We start from the raw sequence: 18,515 nt of genomic DNA on the forward strand, positions 1-18,515 counted from the left end.
TGTTTCTGAGGGATGTGAAAGAAAGAAACAGACCTACTTTGTGCAGCCCTTATAAAATTAAGGTGCCTGGGACCCTTCACCAGTCAATGGTCTGAGATTATCAGTCTAAAAGTAGCCTGTGCATGAAATTTTTTTCATTTGAATGTGGAAAAATGAATTCTTCATAGTTATTTGTTTCTAAATAAGCCAGCAGTGCCTGATTTGGTGATTGCCTGGGGATATGGATGCAGCCTAATTTAGTAATAACTTCTATACGTCTCTGCTCAATGAACAAATAAACTACTCTTGCATGACAACTAAACACTGCAGCAACACTGGTAGCTTTAATTAGAATTTATGGACAGCATTGCTACGAAAAGACAAAAATCAGAGTTAAAAATGCAACTGTGACAGTACCCTGCAGAGCTAAATATATCCCTGCTTAAAAATCAAGGAAAACAGACTTTTGAATTTGTATCTGAATACAATGCACTGTGAAAGGCTTTGATCTTGTAGTGCTCTTTCATTCTGCCTTATTTTGCTGCACCTAGACAAAGGAAAATAAATTGCATAGTTATCCTGAAGAAATCTCCATTTCTATTCTTTGGATTTCTTGACTGTGTTCTTCTTGGCACAGGCATTTGCTTTCCTTATCTCTTCATGTTGATAACCTTTTAAGAGTCTATTTTGGTTTTCTACATACTTTCTAGTCTGGGATCTCTTTAAAGCATATAAACTTCTTTTACTTGCCCTTTCTCAGTTTTTCATAAAGCATTTTCAAGGAACAGGGCTAGATAAAATATACTATTATGTTCCACACTTCTTCAGGCGCCTGCATCCCACTGTTGTTTACAAGACAGATTTTGTGTATATCATGAAGCAGCCCCAGTCACCTCTTCACACCAAAACTTTGACAGGTGGAAGGTAAATTCATTTTTCATGGAATACACCAGTGGCCAATAAACTCCTAAGCAATGAAGGAAAACAAGTTTTGGCTTCCCCATGGAGCAATTTAAACATTGACTAAGAAAGGGCCACATAACCACGCCAAAAAACGCTTAGGCTAAAGCATCTTCCACCTGGATGCTAATCAAAGAACAGCCAAGGATGGAAGATTCAGAGGACCAAAAAGCACAACAACAGGAGTAGAGTGTGACACGGCAGTCTAGTGGGTCCATCACTCAACTGGGATAAATAATCCCTGTGTTTCAGTTCTCTACCTTAAGGCTGTTTCTGTACTTCACATGAAACAGCCACAACTGTATCAATTTGGGATAGCTTTTTTTTTTTCTGTAAGATGGCATAATGTGAATGGATATTTAACTACATTTTCCAAGGCTTTCGTTGCCATTCGAAATCCTTTACATTCAGATGTTCAATAACTTGACAGAGCCTTAAAACGTAAATGCTCTGTTTTTTAAATGTGTGCTATCAATATATACATGAAAGAAAAATTAAAAAGATGTTTTTGAAGCTAAGTATGCAAAATAAAACCTCAGGCTACAAAGCCTTTTATCCTCTAACATTTGAAAATGAATTTCAGAGTGATCACCAAATTCATTAGAGGCACAGAGATAATTAACATAACCTAATTAATTTCCTTCTTGTATTTGGCCTTTTGCTAAGCAGTTCAGTCCACACTAGATGGCACTCTCAGTCTAGATGGTTTCATCGTGATGCTTTTACTCCTCGAAGAGATGAAATTGAGAAGTATCTTTGGATTCAGGAGTGCGTTTTGAGCAAAATGGAAGTGGATGATGGGCTAAACTGGGAGGTGCTGACGTCTGTGCTGTGTTCAGGTCGTCTCTGCAGTGTTGCCATACTGTAGATACCATCAAGCAGACAAAAGTCTCATTCTGAGTTATGTGCAAGTAATACTGTGAACAAATGCTATAAAACCCAAGGGCAAATAAACAAAATAATCAGTGGCAAACTGTTTCCATCTTGAACTTCACAACATGGAAAACAAAAACGTGCCTTTGTGTGTCCCTTGCATTACAGAAAGAAGAACAGGATGAAGTAGTTGGTGAGCAAAGCCCAACACAAATACTTACAGACAAAATTTGATCTCCTCGCTGCAGTTCTCCACTGAGATCAGCAGGCCCGCCTGCCAGGATGAAAGACACGAAAATGCCTTCCCCATCTTCTCCTCCCACAATGTTAAAACCAAGTCCTGTGGAGCCCTTGTGTAGGATGATTTTTCGAGGTTCTCTGTATAGAAACAAAATGATAATTTTTATCCATTCAAAACTGTTACTGTGTACAGATCTCTCAAGGCATCTGAAGCATACTATATTTTGCTTAAGACACAACGGTCTGTTATTACCTAAAGAAATCATTTAACCATTGAGATAAATCTGTTAACTAGAGAACAGACTAGGTAGGAATTAACCAGTATTCTCTTGTTTATTTATTTTTTTCCCTTATGGCTGAATCCAAACAACTCTATTCATTCCAGTCCACTGGAGTCTTCTTCACTAATGATAGATTTATTGAAAGTAAAACCAAAACACTGAATATATTTTATAATCTTATTTATAGCAATACTGTATCTACAAGTAAAATAAGTATTTTTTTTTCTAGTTCTAATCTTGCTTTTTAAAAAAATGAAGAAAGAAAATGTTAAAAACTCAAGGCAAAGCAACAGCAAGTGTGTTTGATCCTGACAGATTTGGAGCAAATAACATGAAAAACTCCAGTCTTACATTATCAGGAGCTTGCAATTGTGAAGTCACATTGCAGCTTTATCACTGAACCAGACCAAGGGAGATCAGCTTTTGTGTTACTGGTTTAAAAAGTTGTTCATTATGGTGGAAATCAATAAATAATAACAGCTACATTTCATACAGCACTTTCTATCTGTAAATTGAAAATATGCCCCAAAGGATGTAAGCATAGCAACACACATTTTACTGATGGGAAAACTTATGTCTAGAAATTGATTACTTCCATAAGCAATCAAGAGTCATGAATGTATCCTTGAGAAAGTGTTCCAAGTATTCTGTTTTCCAGCTTCTAGTCTACATAGGAGGCCTCAGATCTAACTCTCCCTTGGATATACAAGCACAGACAACCATATACACATACACACCTCTGCCGTATTTATTGATACTTACCCCATTTCAAATTCCTCTAACAATTTACTTTTCATAAAAAGTGTAAATGCTGTTACACTAATATGTGTAAATCTTAAACCCAGCCCTGAAAACACCCACAAACACATAGATTTATGTGTCTGTGACTCCTTAGAGAGAAATGTGTTCTTCTAATTCTTAATTTTTACAAATAAAAGTTAGCAGCAAAATGACAATTGTAAACACACAAATTAAGTCTTATGGCTGTGTACATAGAGACTTAATCTTTACATGGTAATTCCAAAATCAGCAGGCGTTTGTTCATCTTTGCCCAGTGCTCATGTTCAAACTGTATCCCCAGCTTGATCATGGCCTTTAAATAATGTCTCAACTTTATGAAACTGAAGCTTCACAGTTTTGAAAGAAAAAAATAAAGCAATTTTAAAAATATTTTTAAAGGAGATTGTAACCTTTATGAAAGTATTAGTCCTACTCCACATTGCCCTCCATTTCATAACTTTTTGTTAACACTGTATAGTCAGAAAACAACCTTTTAAAAATATATCTGTGTGAAAAAGACATGTTGTCTTGAGTTTGTATATTCTTGAAGTATTTTTTAACCAATCAGAAAATAAAGGGTGTTTTTTTTTTTTTTCTTTTAGAACATTGTTATTGATTTGCCTTGTAGCAACACTTCTAGCACCTTCTTAAAAATGTGCAGATTGGACATAATGTAATCCAGATCTAAGAAGTCTAAACAGGTTTTTAATTAGGAAAGGTGGCCTGGGGGTTGGAGCAGAAGTAGGACAGCAAGCTGGAAGCATGGATTCCTTTTCCTGCTTAGCCCATGTGCTGCTGAGTGATCTTGGCAAGTTATTTGTTCTTTCAGCTTTGATTTCTTCACCCACAAGATGACACAGTGACATTTGTCATCTTCAAGACATACACATCAAAAATACTTTCCAAGAGCTGAGCTGCTCACATTATTATTTACCTCAATATGGAGGAAAATGAAGCAGTACAGTCAAACAAATACGCTTCCATGCTCTGTTGGTGAGAAATCAGAAAAGCTCTTATTCCAAGTGAAACTGAGTGTTTCCACACATGACAGGCAGCTTGGATCATAAAGTTGAAAGCCAGTGCTACAGGCAAAACTAGGTCAATACAACTGGGTATCCACTGAATAGTAAGCTATGCAGCTCAACAAAAAGTTGGCCCAGTTATTAATCCCTGTCTGTGATCAAGTCAGCAGATTTATGCCTAAAATGCTGTCAGTGCTATTTTGTAATTTCGACCTTTTGACAGCAAAATTCACATTCTGCTCTTGGATGATTATTTTCAGAGGAAGCTCAAAGAGTAAGGGGGAAATGTCAGAAGCCGTGATTAGAACACAATGGGTTTTGGCTCCTGCTCTTTAGCCTAATCAGATCATTTTGGTCATGGCTGAAATTTGGTTGTATAAAGACTGACCGACTCTAACATCTTCATTTTCTTTCCTGTCTAAGCATCGTGCAGAATCTGAAAGGTGGATTCAAGAACACACAAGTGGTGTTGTCATCATCAGAGAAATAACCTTCAGCCATGACTGTACTGCAAAAACTATAGGGAGTAGAAGGTATATGTCAATTCACTGTAACACAACAAATGACTAAGATTTTTTTAATATACCATAATTCACATTTGTATAGTGTATTTATTGTGAGAATAATAAAAAAAACCAAACAGCCCTTATGATGATAATGAATCTTTGTAGCCTGTTATGAAGTTAAAGTAGGAAAAAATTTCTTAAGCAAACAAACTACAATACCAGCCACTGACCAGGTGATCTCTAAGGAGTAATGCAGAAATGAGTTTTTGGCCAATACTTTACCAACACTCAAAGAAAAGGGTAGTTTGATAAAGCTGGAGATGAAGGTGTTAGATAATTTTTTCACCTGATATAAAAGTTTATAGTCAACTCTTTTAATATGATGGTTAAGGAGATGCACGAACAGGTGCTCAAATTTTTCTTCAATATCTCTGAAGCAACATTAGGAAACACTCCTTTGATGCTATTATAATTCTCTATGAATTTATTTCTAATACAAGTGAGAGAATTCTGGACAGACTGCAGCTAAATGCTCTAAAGGAGCAAATGGAGTCAAAGATTTAATGATGACATGGTGATGGGGAAGAAAGAAGAGGAACTCAAATGTAAATGGTATTTTCTTGTAGTAAATGCACTCAGTAAAAATGTGTGGTTCTCTGCAGAAATCTGCAACCAAGACAAAGGTGACTTCAGGGTAACTTATTTCAAAGGCTCATTGTTTTGTTTGAAGACAATAGGTGGCACTCTGCAGCTACCTGGGAAAGAGCAACAGTCTAACATCCAGTGTTTCTGAAATGAGTGCTTCTTCTTCCAGCTTTAGCTACTTATCCCATTTACAATTTCTTCTGTAATAAATATGGCTGAAGGTAAGTTTCTAGGTGCTAACAAAGCATACCAGCACTTTAATTCTGTGTGTGCATGTTTTATGCCCTACTGCAGCTTTGTACCAAATACAAACAGAGAAGAGCAGCAGGGGAAATCAAGCAGAAATTAGAAAGGAGTGTGAGACAAAAACATTTGTGGACTGACAGAAGGCAGAAGAAGGGGAAAAAGAAAAGAAAAGAAAGAAGAAAAGGAGGGGGGGAAAGAGAGAGAAAGAGGAGACAGTGCATCTGTAAAGGAGAACAGGGAAGGATTTAAAAACAGAGAGAAAGAAGAAGAATGAAGATTCACTACAACAGAGCCAGAAGCGAAGGAGCAAATAAAGTGCTGCAATCCACACAAATTTACAGGCTCAGAAATCAATGGGAGAATCAATTTGGATGGACCTGATTACTTGCTTCAGGGAATATATCAGATCGGATTCTGTAAAGCACATTATATATTACAGGCCTGATGTAAGACCAAAGTATTACTAGATTAATATTTGAAACTGATAAGTAGTAACAAGTCAGAGTGGGTAAAACTTCCACACTTAAGAAAATTTTTCCTATCATAAAAATGAGATTAACAAAAATAAATCAAAAAAGTGAGGCATTGTTCCTCCTTAACACTTGTTTTGGTTCATATTTGTTTTATTTATTATCTTGAAAATAGCTGGTTTGTATATACTACATTTGTACTGAATATTTGTTTTGATCACTTTACTCTTTTACAACAAGAAAATGAAAGACAAAAAATGTGAGTATCCCTATCATTCTTCTACAGATTGTGAATCCATAGTAATTATAGATTTAATTTAAGAGATTAAAAACCAGACTGATAAATGAAGGGGATGAGCTTTCTGAAAACAAGCAATTCTTACAATTACTAACTGAAAGAAAATCCATTTTTAATTTGCTTATTTTGTGCTGCTGGCTACATTAAAGAATTCAGTCACTTTTAGTATTCATCTCACACTGACACAGCTCTGTCTTTGTTTCTTTTGCATCATCTATAAAATTGGGGCGTTTAAATGATTTTATGCTTCTTGGAATGGCTACAGAAATATTAAGCACACAGGGTGCTTTCAATTATCAGGCCCTAGAGAATTCTTCAGTTCTATACAATCAATGAGGTATCCCAAATCAGCAAATATGACTTTGATCTTGGTTTGGTTGCAGGTTTTTTGTTGCTTTGGTGTTTTATTTTTTTTTTCCTTTCCAAAATGCTGTTTGCTTCACAAAGGATATTGAAATTGTAGATCCATTCATGAACATGCTTATTGGGTGTTACAGTAACACACAATAAAAAAAAAGTGCAGAAGAATATTTATTTATCTTACTGCTTGCTTTAGGGCAGCACCCAGTCTCCAACAAAGGCCCCACACCCTCTGGACAAGGCACTACACACATATAATGCAACTAAAAATATTAAAGCTATCTGAAGTAGCAAATACAGTTTCTTAGAGTCAGCTGGCAAATTAAGCCATTTCTTTTTCAGTACAATACTTCAAGTTTTCCTCTCATGCTTCAAAAAATACTGATAAAGAACTGCATGTTTATTTCAGATAGCTAAAGGGCATTTGCACTGGAAGGACCTAAAAAAGGTAATTCAAATAGATCGAGCATTCCTCTTCCCAGCATTTAACACAGAAAGCAAGGATGGACAGAGGATGTGCCAGGGTGCAGGAAGTTTTAAAATCTGAAGGCCTGGAATATGCACACACACCTTTTTAAAAGACTTTGAAGTCCAAGTTAAAACCAAATTTACTAGGTCTATTTAAATTTTCTTTTTTACTTTCTACAACTCTGCTTCTCAACAATTTAGAGAAAACTCTATCTGTAGTGCCCTCATCTATAGTTTTACTGCAATATTACCTCTGTGGCATCTTGGCTCCTACTTTTCCCCTTGTTATTACTCTCTTTGACTTGGCAAAAATCTTTCCGCCACAATGTAGAACAGCACTACCCCATCTTCCTCCCCAGCCCTCCCCCTGATGGACCTGTTTTGTGAGGTTTCCAAAACACCACAACCTGGCAGCGGTAGGAGCTGGCAGACCTTCATTTCTACAGTGCCCAGGAGAGGCTGAACACATCAGTGTTGCCCATCAGCGTTACACCTCACCCAGTGAGGTCTGATCTCTCATTTGTGACTTTAATGATTATTACCCTGATTTTAATTGTTATTGAAAATTACAAAAATAAAGGCAGCTTCCTCTTATCTATCACTGTCACACTGAGCATCACAGTCCAGAGGGTTAATTTTGCCTTCTTAAACTGGGATGTTTTCATCCTGTGCAGAGCATTCATTACAAGTAATTGTTTAGTGACTTATTATTCCATTTTAGTAAACACTGATATACCAACAACTAAGAATTCAGCTTTTAATGAGATGTTCATTTATCATATCAGAGAGCAGAATACTATTTTGCTTCCTACCGTTACCCATTCTGCTTGAAATAAGTATTTTATGTGTTTATTTGACTATGGTTTCCTTGGCATTTCTTGTTGACTGAATGTTGACAGTTACTGTGGAAGCAGTTTATCCTAACTTTAATAGTGACTACTTTTTAAATGTATTTATTTTGCAAACGTCATGTCTAACTTGTCACAAACTTTGAAGTATATTTAATATGAAGGAACCTACTGGGAGCCAGGCTTCAACCTGACTGATGAATGCATGAGTGCACTGGCTTATACTTTATTTGTTTTGTGGGAAACCCTCTGGACTTTAACAGTCTTTCATTTTGTCTTTTGTGGAGGAATTAAAACTTGCACACCAGGCAACATTTTCTGCTTACAGCTAGGAAGACAGAATTGGCATACAGGAATAATCTCTTATTTGGAAAAACTAGTCTATATTTTTTTACCATGACATTTGACATTTACTTTATATGCACAGAATTATGGCTCATAAATTTGGGAAAGCTCGTTGATCTCTAGAGTGACAATTTAGGACAGCTACCATGCTCTTTAACTTTGAAAGGGAAATGATTATTCCAGGATTCTTATGTATTTCCACTTTGTCTCACATAAGCACTTGTCTCTCTTCTCTGATCCAGGAGGTGCATTATTTACATGCTAATAATCAAAATAACTCCTGAAAACTGCATCTCTGTTCTACTTTCTAGGCCCAACACAGGCAACTCCATACTAGAAAGGTTGCTTTGCACCCTGGTTTTAAAACTATTGGTTCCATATCAAAACCACTTCTCTATAAACTATTACTTCAAGCATTCAATGGCTCTTTACCATGAATGCTTCAGCTTTCAGTTTGTAAACAAACCTAGATGAGATGGAAATGGTGACGGGCAACCGCACTGCACTGTCAGGAGACAGGAAGAGAAAAACTAGCTAAAAATAGCAGTGCCTCCAAGCCACGTTTCAAAATATCAATACAGTTTGTTAGTAGCAAGCATCCACAGTTACTTTGTCTATGACACTTTTCAAGCACAAAATGGTCTATATCTGTCCTGTTCAGAATAAAAATTCTTACCCTTAGTGATGGTTCAAATGCTGTTTATTTACAAATAAATATTTATATATATTTGAGATACTCAGCCATGTTGATAATTTCATTTAAAATTTCCATCCACACACTCTTGATCAAATAAACTGAAATCCCAGTTTCTAGGCAGCTCAGCAGAAGAGATGACTGGTAGCATATAAAATACAATTTACTCTGAATGTCAACTGCAGAGAGAGTGACTGTCATACACCACTAACATTATAGTTTCATGCAGTAGTACATTGGGATTTCCAAACAACAGGTTTTAGCTTTCACCAGTATTTTTTCTATATTGAATACTCACAGTTAAAAGTGTTCATTAAAATAATTCAAAAAAACTCAAACCAGCAATATTTTCAAATCAAAACTTTACAGTTTTCTTGGTTTTAAACCACACAAACCATTAGGGAGGTTACTAATTAGATTGTATTAACAATGACATCAAACACCTGTAAAGTTCATGCTTTTATACACACAATAAATCTGACCAGCTCACACCCACTCTGAAGAATATATGGCTTGACTATAAAGAAAATTTAATATTTAAAGACATCATTATATTTTCATCACACTACTTTTTTTTTTTTGTGTACATGAAGTCCACAAAAGCCTTCCCTAAAACAAAAAAAAAAAAATGTTTTTATGTATGAATCCATTACTCAGATGAAAAAATTTAAAGTGTTTTAGAAATCCATTCTAGCCACCAAAATTTTCACATATCCAACAGGGTGGAAAGGAATAAATGCCAGTGAATGCAATTACCCCTGTATTTCTTTAACCTTCCCATATTTAATTTCTCCTTCCCAGGACCCAATAATTATATTACTTGAGTGACTATACAGTCAGTCACACAGAGCTAGCATGCAGGCCACAAATCTAAGTGTGTTCTAGGGATGCCTTGCAGGTAAAGCAGCTATTTACAAACTGCATCTCAAAAGCTATACAATGAGTCACCTGAATACAGGACTCTAGTGATGGAAACCCAATTCCTAAAAGAGAAAAATAACTTTGTTTTGACCTCAAATTGTATTAGCTATAAACAAACTTAGCAGCATGGACTTCACAAAAACATTAGAATAAATTGAGCCTTAGCATAGTGAAATATTTAGGGCTGAGCTGATTACTGACTTCTGCTCAGCGGTGTAATAGGCTAATGTCCCACCTTCCTATGTGAAATAAATATGACTCAGTGTAAGTTGATTAGTAATAATTACAAGCCAGATATTCTTCTACCTCCTGAACAGCAGGAGACCTGTAATATCAATTGCAGCTTTCCTGTGCAGTAATGATTCATACACGATATACGCAAGTTGTCTGCATGGCCAACAGATTCTACAATTCATCCAAAAAATCATGTAGACAGATTAATTTCCAAATTTTAATAGGAGTTTAAACCTACAGGATACCTGCTGAATTACGAAGTCCAGCAGAGCAAGTCAGAGACATCATAATAGAATTTCTTTCTTTAAATCTCAATTTAGTAAGTTTTTTTTTTAATCCAACCACCATTTGAATTGCTAAGTTTGTCTTGAAGCTCAGTTGTACTTCAAACATCAATTTATTCATGAGTTGATTTGAGGAAAAGACAGGGAAATTTATTACAACTCTGTCTGTTAGAGAGAGAAAGAAATACAAAATGAGGGTGTTTAGGCACTGGGACAGGTTGCCCAGAACTTGTGCACTCTCCACATTTGGTGATAGTCACAGCTTCATGGGACAAGACCTTAAGCAACCTGATCTAACTCAAAATTAGCCCTGTTTTGAGCAAGAAAGTTGGATAATCAGGGCTTCATTTATAGGTAAATATATATATCTTCACCTTCCAGATGACTTAAACCCTTAAGCTATATGCACCTTTCCTGTAGGAATGTCATTACTTGGTCTTGTTTTCAATTAACAGTTACAACAGCTGTCCTACACATTTTAAATAAAAACTTAAATTCTTAGATCTTAAATCTAGATAAGAAAGAAAAAAAGAAAATACATGTGAGAAAAGGTTTCAGGCTTCAGTTAGGAGTGGATTATTTCACAGATCTACCATTTTATTTTCTGGCTCCGCCACAGTAAGGTTGTAGCATAAGAGAAAATACAACAAGAGTACATCTTTCCTCAGTGAAAACTTTGGATTCTCACTTTTACCACACGAAAGAAAAGCTTTGAAAAAGGACCTAAGAGCAGCCAATGACAAATTATTAGCCATGCCTACAAAATATTTCAAACAGTTCCACGTTTCTTTGGAAGGAGATAAACAAATATAACAGGTCTTCTTTTGCAACCTATGTCAGTCAGTGCAACCAAAATGTGTTTCAATGTTAAATATCAGTTTTTAGAATATCTTAAAGATGCAAATATATTACCCATGGTTGTGAATTATTCATATTTTACCCTATTATTTCTGTTAAAATGGAGTCAGCTAAGTATTCAGAGCTATGCTTCAACAATAAACACATTAATACAGAAATATATACTAGCACAGGATTATTGTTCCCTACAGTAATTCTTCATCCTTAGTTTGGGACACTCCTTTGTCAAAAAGAACTCATGCATACATTAAGAAAATAGAGTAAGACTTCACTGAATATTTACGTGATTAGTGGGAATAATTTTACAGCTTAACACGTGTAAATACTAACAGTTGTCATGTGAGATGAATTGAAGAGATTGTAGCTAATATATATCTCCAAGACTAATATTCCTATCTTCATGAAAACCAAACCTTTCAGTATAAGTATCTAGAAAGGATCAGCACTAACTTGAAAGTATATTTTTCTTCATCTCACAGACTTAAACACTGCTGTACGCAAAATCACATCTATTTCACAATTATGTGGATGTGGGTAGTTCAGTGTTTGGCGTAGTGGTATCTGAGAGCTCTACAGGCAGCTTCAAGAGAGAATCATCTTACCCTTCCACAGAAATGGTCCGCTGCAAGCTCACTGTGGGTGGACGTGTTGCCGTGCTGTGCTGGGAATGACTGTGCGACCAAGGAAGAATAAAGAAAAACATTTGTTAAAGAAATAGAAGTTTCTTTTGTTCTTATTGTCTCTAGCAGTTTAGCTCATGGTAAAATACAAATAACAATCAGATTGTTTTACATATGCTCTAAAGCATTTTGACTTCAGTGATGCTCTTGTCTCCAAGAACAGGCTCAGCCTTGCGATCTCTTGTTTAATATCAGATTTTCTTCCTCATTGAGAGCAGAAAATGAAGAGAATAATTCCCCCTTTTCTTTCTTATTCTTTTTTTTAAATATTCATACTCACACAGTTCAGTGACTTAAAATAACTTAGATGCTAATTGTTCTACTAAGCATACTAACCATAAAACACAAAGCTAATTTCAGAGCAGAAGGTAAAACAGTAAATGATGTTATCAACCTAATTCTCAGTGTTTCTCAGACAGAATGCTTAGTAAAAGAGAACATGAGCTGCTTATAATTGCATCATAACATAACTTTGAATTTTACAAATTTCAATGAACACTCCCTGTTTCTACCAGGTTTTAATAACTTGAGTTTTTCTCCATGAAATTTTATCAATCTAAGACACAACATTTAGAAAAAGACATGATATTTTTCTCAGAAAAACACAGACTTCCTGAAAGAAAAATCTTTTTGATTGAAAATCTGAGGTCTATTGTTTTGTTGTCATGACTAAAGAACCTCAAAAATTCTATGTTACAGAAACCAAATAAATTCCACTGTATATGCTAACTTCAGTATTGTACTATTGTAGAATACTATTGTACCATTACTATTCACTTAAATATAAATCGATAACAACACAGCATCAGTCAGAGGCCGTTCTATGATAATAAACTGCATTCCTTAGCCAAGACAATATGTTAAAAAAAACCCCAAAAGCAGAAGCATCTGAGTGTATCTTCTGATTAGTTTAAATGGCCACATCACATAGTGAAGCTCTGTATTAATAATGCAAAGTACACATTAAAAATAAACCCTTAGCTCCATTTTTTATCACTAATTCTACTAACTGCAGATTTTGCTTCGCTTTCAAGCTTTGTATAGAACTCAAGCTGTTTGCTCAGAAGCAGCACACTGTACTTTCATCAAAATCTCAGGCATTCAATATTAGTGAGCAGCACACCTATTTTACATGTATTTTATCCTGTAGCACAGCCAATAGTGTCTGTCTGGTAGAAGAGGTGTGATTTTTTTGTGTAACACGTGCAGTTGTGGCACATTATATCATGCTACAGGGCAAAAAAAAAGACCTGCTACCTGCTGGTTGTTTCCTGTTGTAACCATTGTGCTCTTGTTTCATGTGAGCAAACTGCTGTACTCATCCTCACTCTGAGTATTCCAGAAGGTTTGTGGGAAAGTATATCCCCCTTATAAGAAGAACTACAGAATAGTCGAGTTGGAAAAACATTGCAGAATAGTGTTTTGTGAATGTTGGTTAAAACTTCACATTAAGTTTACATCTAGCAAATGACTTAAGACGTGCATTTTTAAATTACCCTTTTCTTAGTGTTTCTGCATTTTTAAAAAATGCAGAAATGTGGGCTGTGGCTTGTCTTCTGTCCCTCTCCCTGTACAGAGCTGGGAGGGAACATACACCCTGTGTCCCTGTACTGGCTTCCCACACAAAATTAATATGGAACAGAACAGCCCATCTCCTGAATTTCCCCCCTGTATCTATAAGACAGAAGTGGCACAGCAGAATCGTAACTCCTTCATCTTTTCCCTGTGCAGCTTGGTTCTCAGCAACTTTATTCCCTGAAGTTGCATCAAGAGATGCAAAAATATGGCTGGTACAAGGAGCAAGAACCCAGCAGAGAGGGGGGATGATGATGTATGTCATGGCCCTCTAAGTCACGCTGTATGTCAAGGTCTCTTTCAAAGGGAATGATGGCAAAGCTGCACCTGATCCATACTGCCAGTGCCAAACCCACAATGGGGATATTAAACAAGCAGCCATATTCTTGCAAAAGATGCTACATATTTTTTGGGGAAAAAAAAAATAATTCTATTAATAAGGCATTGTAAGGTAGAAACTGAAGTTTTCATGCAGGTTTTGGCTTTATTTTACAAATGTTGTGCAATTATCTGTATTCCAAAGGAATATTGTTATAGGAAAGGGAAGCTGAGGAATTACAACTGATATGGCACTTTGCCTTAACGCATTTGATCCACCTCTCCCTGTTCCAAGATCTGCTCCTTACTAGACCCATGGCATACTACTACCACCAGAGCCATACTATCTACATCCAAACACAACTAGACGAACTAGCTTGAATTCTCCAAGCTTTGTTTCCTTTCTCAGAAAAGACTTCAGGATCGCCCTATTTATACTACAGCAAACATAGTTATATAACTCTGGCCAGCTTCAAAATGAGCAAAATTCTGAGAGCATTGAAGGTAGGAGTAGCTGCTAAGTACTAAAACTGAATATTTTTCTATTTTTTTACAGAATTAGTAACTGAAGGTAGTCATAAAACCATATTGAATAGTAAGCATTCTGTTGTGACTTGGGATGCAACTGCGTTTGGATGTTTCAAATAAATAAATGGAATATGTTCACCAAAGTAATTTATAGAATCGTAGGTTATTGCTCCTGCACTGAAAGATTCAAAACAAGGAAAGGAATCAGCCTGATCACTGTAACAGACTCTCAGTCCTCACAGTGATGCTGCATTTTACTGACAAATTCAACTACCTCTGAGGATTAATAGTTAATCCAAGATACTTTGTGCAAAACCTGAAGGTTATAACCTACCTGTTAGATGACACTGTTTATAAATATTTTATGTAATGTATGAATTAATATCAAGGATTTGTCAGCATACTATTCATAATGACCTTCATAGAATTAGCAAAAACTTTTAGACTTTATAAAATGTTGCTGTTTGACCTCACAGACTTTTCTTTAACATGGAACAAGTCACCTTTCTGAACATAGACCTACCTAGATCTAAAGCTGGTATTGGCTGCACTCTCATAAATTTATTATTGTATTTCACTATTCATGTATGTTAACAAAACCTAGACATCTTTTTATAAATGCAAATTATTAGTGTTTAAAATGTATGATTCCTATTTAGAAAAGTTGGTGAAAATGTTATTTATGAACTTTCTAAGGGAAATTGTTGTTGAAACACAACTGAAATGAGAGCAAACCACATTTCCAGGAGCAACTAGGAGCACTAGGTTCCTTGATTTTCGGTGTCCAGGCTAAAACTCTTAGAAAATCAGATGTGTGACATCTCAGCAGAAGAGCAAGGTACCCAGAACTCATTAATTGCTCTACTCAGCCTCTTGAGAATTTGTGCCATACCACCACATCTGCTTGATAGTTTCCCTCACACAGTATTGTTATGGCTGGGGTAAGAAGCAGCAAATCAACAAAAGGACTATCCAGATGGGTTGGAAAACAAAGAATAATCAGAGGGAAGAGCAGGTTCTTGGGAAAATTAAACATGTTTCAATGATGAAGTGAAAAAAAAAAAACAAACCCAAGACTAGGATGGCAATATTATTTTCTGTTATATCAGATGTTCTATTCAGTATTGTAATCCCATAACAGGTATGAATTAAAGCAGTATTTTCCTGAAATTACCAAACCACTCAAGCACTAGATGTCATCAGTATCCCTCACTTGAATGACTACATCACTATGCAAAGCTGTGCAAGGAATCTTACAGCTCACTCCTTCCAAGGGGTTCCAAGGGGTTTAGCTAATGGCAATATTCCACTCACCAGAAACTCTTTCTAATCTCAGTTATTTGTGACATAGAGTTCAAATGAGTCCTTAGCTTTTTTTCATTAAAATAATTTGTAACTGGTGATAGGAAAACTCATTTCTTGTACATAATTATAAAAATCAAGTTTGATGCTCAGAACAAGCTTATGCCTTCGAAGGTATCGTCATGAATACATGACAGCTAAAAATAAATATGCAGTTTAATCACTGCTAGACAAAAGTGGTTGTCCAGCTGGAGAGAGACGCAACAGTCTGATTCCTAACTGACTTATTTAAAAGATAAAGCTCCTGCTGGCTTCTGTCAAGGTGATGGATCCAGCAGAAAGAAGTCATCTACATTATACGCTTAATATACTTATGCATGTGCCGTGTGTTTTGTAGCACAAAAGAAAATAAAACTTTTGGGTTCCTGAAACCAGCATGTTCTATGATGAATGCCTAAACATAGACACTTATATCTTTATTGAGATAGATAGGTAAATAGGTTATTTTTATACTCACAGATTAATGTATTCAAAGTTTGACCTTTAGGCTTATAAAAATGCTACCCTTTCTCTGAAATGATGCAGAATAAACATCTCATTTTTTTTAATAATAAAGTAATAATATTTCAATATACTACTCAGTACTCCAGGCACACAAGATGGACTTTCTCTGAAGAAATGAATCTCACATGCCATAACGTACCAGTTTTTATTTAATTCAATTTAATTTTAGTTTGAGACAAGTGGAACATGTTATTCCTGTAAGATAATTCATATGAGTGAAGGAATAAAGAATGAGATTCTAAGTGAATAAGGGGAAAAATAGGGAGCAAAGGATCACTCTTTTTTTATTTGGTTTATATGTTTTTTTGTTTTAAATCTGTTTCTTAGGCAAGGCCTGTCATTTCATGGCTCTTTAAAAATAGAGCACCATGGTGTGAACATATTTTTAAATTATTATTATGAAAATAACAACATCAATGAGTATCATAATGACAAGAAGTGGCCAGACTCCTTAGTTTTAATCCTAGTCTACCCTTCAAAGGATGTTTTGAAGGCACTTCTGCTATGCAAGTGATGCTGAAACTGGAGGCAGCATCACAAACTCTTAGGGGCACAGGCTGGATAGAGACCTCCTTGAACACTGGCTTTGGATCAGCATTCTTTAGGTCTCAGTTCTGAAAATGCGATGCAGAAGAAAAGTATACAAGCTGCATTTGTCCATCAATAGATTCTGTACAGCAAAACAAACAAACAAAAACAAACAAACAAAAGCAAACAAACAAACCAACAAAGCACCAAAAATAAAACCAAAAGAACAGAAAAACCCCAACCTAAGAAAAAGATAAAACTAGAGCTCTGAGTTATCTTTGTTATTCACAATACTAAAAGAAAAAAGATTGATAAGTACAATATTGAAAAAGTTCCAGTGGAAAGCAGTGAAGGGAATGTTAACACTGTCTGGTTACAATGTGTTCTCAGCATGTTCTTTCTTATGTCAAGGATTGAAGGTAGCACTGCAGTTGTTTATAAAGCTTCTAAGCCTTTGTTTTGATGGATGTAAGAGTTTAAGAAGGCAACATGCTTTAATTCCATTAATGTGGAGTTTTAATTTAGCTCAGTCAAGTGAAACCAGCTTTTCCTGATGCTGCCGACAGCTAAACTTCTTACTTAAATGAGTTTTTGCTCTCCTGTGGGATTAATTAGAAGACCAGAGCGTGCTTTTTTAGTATTAATTTTATCTCAGTTGCAAACATCTTGATAACATCCAGTACTGACAGTTACTGACCCATATTAGAAGTGTCATACTAACCAGTCTCCCATCAGACATACATAAGAAACTTGAGAGAATGGGACATTCGACCCTGCTACTTTCAGATCACCTTAGGCAACAAAGCCAAGCATGAGATGTAACACTATGCTCATGCACAGGCACATGCAGGGAGGATTTCTGGAGTGACTTAGCAATCGTAACTAATTTTTTTAAAAGGCATATGTACATACATTCTACAAATAGTATTGTTAGAGTAAATATCTACCTGGTGGAAAACAGAAAATAAACAAATGAAGGATTAGGCTGTCACTCTGCTTACAAATACGAAGAAAAAGGACTCACTGTTTAGGTTCTCTGGAGCAATTTCACTTGCACAAGTCCAGTCACCAAAATTACTGACCCTTCCCTTCCCTTCCCTTCCCTTCCCTTCCCTTCCCTTCCCTTCCCTTCTCCTCTCCCTCTCTTTTGTTCCCCCCTTCTCCCTTTCTCCCTTTCCCAAACAGTATCCACAAAGAAGTGGTTAGCCACATTCTGCAACTTAAAGAATTTTTGAGTTATTGCAGCTGTAAATTAGCATCCTATAGCAAAAAGGAAGAATGCAAGGTGAAACTCTGACTCAGAGGAATGCTTCAGCTCCTGGAATAAAGTTAATTATCCACCTCTGTTAGCGGAGTGCCTAAGTCAGCACTTATCTTCAAAGTGGTGAAATATTCACCGACTTCAAATCCACTTCCTTACAGCTGAGGTGATTGCCAGAGATAATTATTAGACTTAAAATATAAGCGTATGCTTATCTGAGAAGGAATTGTTATTTTAGTTTGAAATATAATATTTAAAATAGCTGAAGAAGTTTGGAACGATTTGGGGGGAACAGAAAACAACAAAGAATTGTGTTTAAAGGTGCAGAGTGCAAAGCATACACTGCTGGTGAAATTTCAAGTGTAGTCTAATATTCCCATGTAGGATAAATACAGACACACACAGTACTGTGAAAAGCACAGCACTGAGCAAACGAGGCATACCAGG

The 18,515-nt window shown here is 35.9% G+C and overlaps 1 protein-coding gene across 1 annotated transcript in view; it reads right to left on the reverse strand.

The window, feature by feature from the left end:
* The window catches only part of LOC103780026 (disks large homolog 2-like), a gene marked incomplete at its 3' end in the record, with an annotated part of 118,900 nt that overhangs the window by 13,674 nt on the left and 86,711 nt on the right, over positions 1 to 18,515 (reverse strand). Inside the window, exons 9-10 of the mRNA XM_008947673.1 lie at positions 11,915 to 11,983; positions 2,034 to 2,190 (exon numbers count right to left, since the gene is read on the reverse strand). Coding sequence (XP_008945921.1) covers positions 2,034 to 2,190; positions 11,915 to 11,983 — 226 coding nt within the window. The remainder of the gene's footprint in view (positions 1 to 2,033; positions 2,191 to 11,914; positions 11,984 to 18,515) is intronic.

The sequence above is a fragment of the Merops nubicus genome, unplaced genomic scaffold (assembly GCF_000691845.1).
Source record: "Merops nubicus isolate BGI_N331 unplaced genomic scaffold, ASM69184v1 scaffold11199, whole genome shotgun sequence".
NCBI lineage: Eukaryota > Metazoa > Chordata > Aves > Coraciiformes > Meropidae > Merops > Merops nubicus.